The sequence below is a fragment of the Coptis chinensis genome, chromosome 4, assembly GCF_015680905.1.
Source record: "Coptis chinensis isolate HL-2020 chromosome 4, ASM1568090v1, whole genome shotgun sequence".
Taxonomy (NCBI): domain Eukaryota; kingdom Viridiplantae; phylum Streptophyta; class Magnoliopsida; order Ranunculales; family Ranunculaceae; genus Coptis; species Coptis chinensis.
The window spans coordinates 20622771-20627910 of record NC_141459.1 but is presented as its reverse complement, the minus strand read 5'-3'; the positions used below and the strand labels follow the sequence as shown (position 1 = coordinate 20627910).

Below are 5140 nucleotides of genomic sequence, written 5' to 3'. Positions count from 1 at the left end.
TGTGTTGAAGCAGTTTACTGCCGAAACAACCAATATGATAAAGCAGAGTACCAATTCTAATATCAAGATTCCTTCCATCTAGGTAAGCCTGTCCACTTCTGATTGTACGTGACATTGAATGACATTATGTACGTGGTCTGTAAAAGGTGCAGAGTAAGATTTTTTTTTTAAAGTAAAAATGTTAATGCATGATATATATATACAAAGAATAATATCGAGTTGTATTAATACTTTAAAAGTAAAATGTTAATGCATGATATATATACAAAGAATAATATCGAGTTATATTAATAACCGAGAGATTGATATGTGTCGGTGGCTGAATTGTGGACAACGAGCGAAATGTGCACCCAACCGTAGTGTTAGAAACGGAGGATATCTTTGTTAGTGGTAGGGGTATGTACATCGTCATTGGAGGCGGTATGTGTTATCCCGATTAGGAGTTTCACCGCCACGACAATTGTTTAATACACCCTACGACGTTGATAATATCTCGTAGGCGTGCCTTTTCTCTCAACCTTTGTTCTCGCTCATAGTTTTTCTCCGATTTTGTCTATTCGAAGATGACGACGTGCGCTCCAATGCCAATTGTTCCTCGCTCATGTTAAGAAGCGTCTCCGATGATTCATGCTCTCTCGTTTCGACATACATGATCAGGCTGGCCAGATGGCGTTTGAGTCGTCGACATGTTCAATGGCCTCCATGGGGAGAGTAGTAAGAAGAATTACACATTTTCACACTTGATAGTGATATTAGGAGGGGGTGATATTGAGGGAGGAAGAGTCGGTGATTGTTTGTCATTCTGGAAAAAAGAAAAATAGGATAGGGCAAAACCGAAAACAATTAGGAATAAGAGAGGGCAAAATCGGAAAAAAGAAAAAACGATGTATGAAAATACTGTAATTAGGGGTGTGTTATTTAAAGGAGAGAGATTAATGAAAAATTAAGGCTCTGTTTGGCATCGTGAAATTCTGTAGTACCTGACCATGTTTAGGCTATGTATAATTTGGGGTGGATACCCCAAAAATAATCAGTCTGGAAACTGTTTGGTCCCTCAGATTTGTCTGGTACTGTTCTTCATTTTTTTTTTTTTTTTTTTTTTTTTTTTTTTTTTTTTTTTTCTCCAAATTGAATGAAAATAACATCAAATTCTCTAGAAAAAATAACCACAAATCAACCAAAAGATAATCTGGATTAGTAATTTCAAAATGACAACCAAACTTCAATTCAGCATAATCTCCCTATTACTTGAAGTCAAAAAAAAAAAAATGATAATTCAAAAGCACTCCACTAGATTGTGAAGATAGAAAGAAGATTGAAAGTATAAAAAGAAGAAAATTGTGAAGATGGTTCTTATTTGAATACCTAAATTCTATTTGTGGGTAATGTTTTAGTTTTTTGTTTTTTCAAATACACAAAAGAGAAGATGGTGGGAGTTAGAACTTAAAACGGAGAAAGTGACAAATATTTGCCGTGGTCGATTAAGATCGGAATGGAGACGGTAGAGAAGAAGAAGTCATAAAGTGGGTGAAGAAGAAGACTTTCTTTTGCAAGTTCTTGTTTGTTTTTTCCTCGTGTGATTAAGTTGAATGAATATCGTTATCTTACATTTCCCAAGAGATAATGTAATTCTTGTTATCGAGCCATTTTTGTTCTCCTTATTCATAAGTTGTGGCCCATATTCTGAAAATGGACTGGACCAAACAACTAAACACCTTATAAGGGGTCTTATACATTATACAGACTACCCAAACCATGCTGCCAAACAGGCCCTAAGTAAATGAAGGATCATTTCCTACTGCCATATCTTCTAAGAGTATCTTTCAAAATTTTCTTGGGTTAACTAGTATTATCCTCCTACTAGATGAGCCAATTAGGATTTCTCCCAACTAGATGGGGAAATTAGGGTCTCCATCATGAGTACGTGTTTTTTGTTTTTAGTACGTACTCAGGGGGAGACCCTAATTTCCCCATCTAGTTGGGAAAAATCCTAATTGGCTCATCTAGTAGGGGTAATAATACTAGTTAACTCAATTTTCTTTGGTTGTTCTTCCAAATAGGATCTCTTCCGTATTTCCTTCTCATATATTGCATTCAGGGGTGCAGGTCTGAATTCTCGAATAAGATGTTCAAATCGTATTCAATTCAACTATTTAGTTACAATTCTACACTAGAAGCCTTGAATCTACTTCAGTGCTATCAACATGAGCCCATGTAAGTAGACACAAGAATTTAAATGAATAGGAGAAATGAGCTAAAGTTGTTGAACTGTTTGGGATGAATCATACATGTAAGTGGAAACTGCAGCTTCACTTTCTTTTGGATAAGTGAATTTTATTGAAATATATTAAAACTAGAGACAATACAAAAGGAGTGAGAGAGACCCTCACCTATAACATAACAGCACAACATACCAAAAAAACAGTGCACCATCAAGAAAGGGAACAAAACTAATTAGTCGCCATTTATAAGAAGCTCCCAATGGAATAATGGATACACCTATATTCCTTCCTCTCTGCAGAACTAGAGACAATACAAAGGGAGTGAGAGAGAGCCCCACCTATAACATACCAGCACAACATACCGAAAAACAGTGCACCCTCAAGAAAGGGAACAAAACTAATTAGTCGCCATTTATAAGAAGCTCCCAATGGATACACCTATATTCCTTCCTCTCCGCAGCTTGACAAAGGGTTCTTTAGAGGATTGAGAGTCTGAGATCAGTACAAATGCCTCAACAATGAAAATATACGATCTTTCATGGAAATACATTCTAAAACCTTCTTTTAATCCTAGCCGTCAAGCCATGATTCCTATAAAGTATTATAGAGTTTTTTGGGGACGCAGACTGACCTTCTAGTACTTCAACATGGTAGTTATAGAGTAGAGTTGCTACAACTATTTTCATTTGAGTGAAAGCAATCTCCTTACCTATGCAAGTCCTTGGTCCTGAATTGAAGGCCATAAACTTATAGGATGGCACATACTTGATCCCTCCTCCATCTGAAATCCATCTCTCTGGCTTGAATTCCAAGCAATCTCTGCCCCATACCTCTTCCATCCTTCCCATTGAATAAAGCAATGGCAATATTTTCGTTTTGGTATCTACTCTATGGCCACTAGGAAGGATGTCCGGACGAAGAGGTCTTTTGTGTTCAAATGGTACTGATGGGAAGAGTCTTAAAGTTTCACAAAGAGCACCATGTAGATAGACTGACCCTCTTAAGTCTCCCATATCAAAGCTCTTCCATTTCTTACCTTGGTTCATTGGTGAAACTGCCTTTCTTTTGAGCTCTTCTATGATCTGAAGTTCTACTCTAGGGTTCTTTGAAAGAAGCCAGAAAAACCAAGTCAAAGCTGCACTTACGGTATCTCTCCCGGCTACCGTGAAATTTAGTATGGTATCTCTCAAAAACTTATCGTATTTTGATCCAGAAACTCCATCTTCCTCCATGTATGATGTTAATAAATCGATACCCTTTTCCTCTTTCTCCTTGTTTCTCAAATTTTCACGTAATATTTCTCGTTTTGTGGAAATGCACTGAGCTATGAACTGATCGAGACTCTCCTTAGCTTTGCTGTTTTTTTCTCTGTCCCAATTCCCAGTAACCTTTTAAACTTCCAGCAACTAGTCGGCATGATGTGTCTGTAAAATATTGCTTCCTCGGCATCATCCAAGGCTTCCGCATATGGAAAAGTATTGAATTCGATGGAAAGAGAGCCAGGGTCAATGCCGGAGAGCAAGATAATAGTATTATCAAAGGTGAATCTCTTAAACAAGTCTTGCAAGTCAACAACCCTGTTTTGCTCCAACACATGCTCAAGAACTGGAATCAACCCATTCTGCACTTTACTAGAACTAGTTTCTTCCAAAAAGCTCTGAAACTTCTTGTTGTTGATAAGTTGATGGGCAGTCTTTCTTTGGGTTTTCCACGACTCGAAATCTGAGTTAAAAATCCCATCTCCTAAAATATCAAAAAACTCCTTGAATTCAGTTCCTTTTGGGTAATTGGAGAAGTTGGTGCTGAATATATGACGCATATTGGCTGGATCACTTGTGCACAGTAAGTTCATATTAGCGAACCATGGACCTTTGAACCAAAATGTGCACCCAGTTTGAGACAAAATGTATGTGCTCCAGTCATGCACTCTTTGGGAATTGAGGGCCAAGGCTGGAAGCATTCCAATGAATGGCCAATTAGTTGGAAGGCTTTTGTTGCTCAGATGGTGAAGAAAGAGAAAGCAAACGACAGCAAGAATTGTCTCTGGGTACCCCATGAACTCCATAACTTGAGCTCGTAGTGGATAGTGAGTGAGTAACAGTACTTCTCTTCTCTTTTCTTTTAGGTTAAGGCACTTATAGGCTTATGGCTACTTCATGCAATGCCAAGCAATTATTAGGAGCTTCAGCGTACCACCAACCATATTTTAGGCAAAAGGCTATGTGCTTAAGGCCGGATAGCACCAAGTCACCAACCATATCAAGGCACATTTAGTTGATTTGAATTACGAGAAACGGCAAAAAAAGGTATCAAATTTTACACTTTTTGAGAGTTTGGGGACCAATTTTTTTTTTCTGGACAGTTTGGGGACTAAACTGTTTGCTTTTTGTAATTTAAGAATTTCTGTAAAATTTCTCTAACAGTGTTTCTAATGAATTTGTATTAATTTTTTTTTTTCGAAAAATAAAAAACATGCTGATGATGTGGTAACAATAGTTTTCCCCAAATTACAGTTTTAGTGATGGAAAAAAAACCTGTAATTTGGTGATCGAAAAAAACAATGGCAGAACAATGGCAGGTATAGTAAAGGAACACAAATCCTGACTATTAATCACCCTGATGATTCGTATGTGGTAATAGACTAATAGGATTCTTGAAGACACTGTTAAACAAAGTTTAATAATTTTTAATAATGCATGAGTACACCTCAAATGTTTATCCACCTGGTCAACAACTAGTGTGGGCTCTTTGTGGGATCACGAAGGGGAAGACAATAGTAGTGCAACAAGTTCATCGGCTACAGGAGCATAAAATATTTCATGTTAGTCAATTACGAGTTACCACTTTACCTTCCATTTCAAATTACTCAGCGTACTCGATCATCAGCATACTCGTACAATTACCGATTATAATTATCC

At 37.3% G+C, this 5140-nt stretch overlaps 1 protein-coding gene across 1 annotated transcript; it reads right to left on the bottom strand.

Annotated features, from left to right (window-relative positions):
• Nucleotides 1-2291: 2291 nt before the first annotated feature.
• Nucleotides 2292-4666, bottom strand: LOC147502499 (alkane hydroxylase MAH1-like). The gene is given in 2 exon segments (XM_086607285.1): nt 2292-3582; nt 3585-4666. Coding segments are annotated over 2 exon segments (1512 nt in total). The 5' UTR covers nt 4288-4666; the 3' UTR covers nt 2292-2773.
• Nucleotides 4667-5140: the final 474 nt, after the last annotated feature.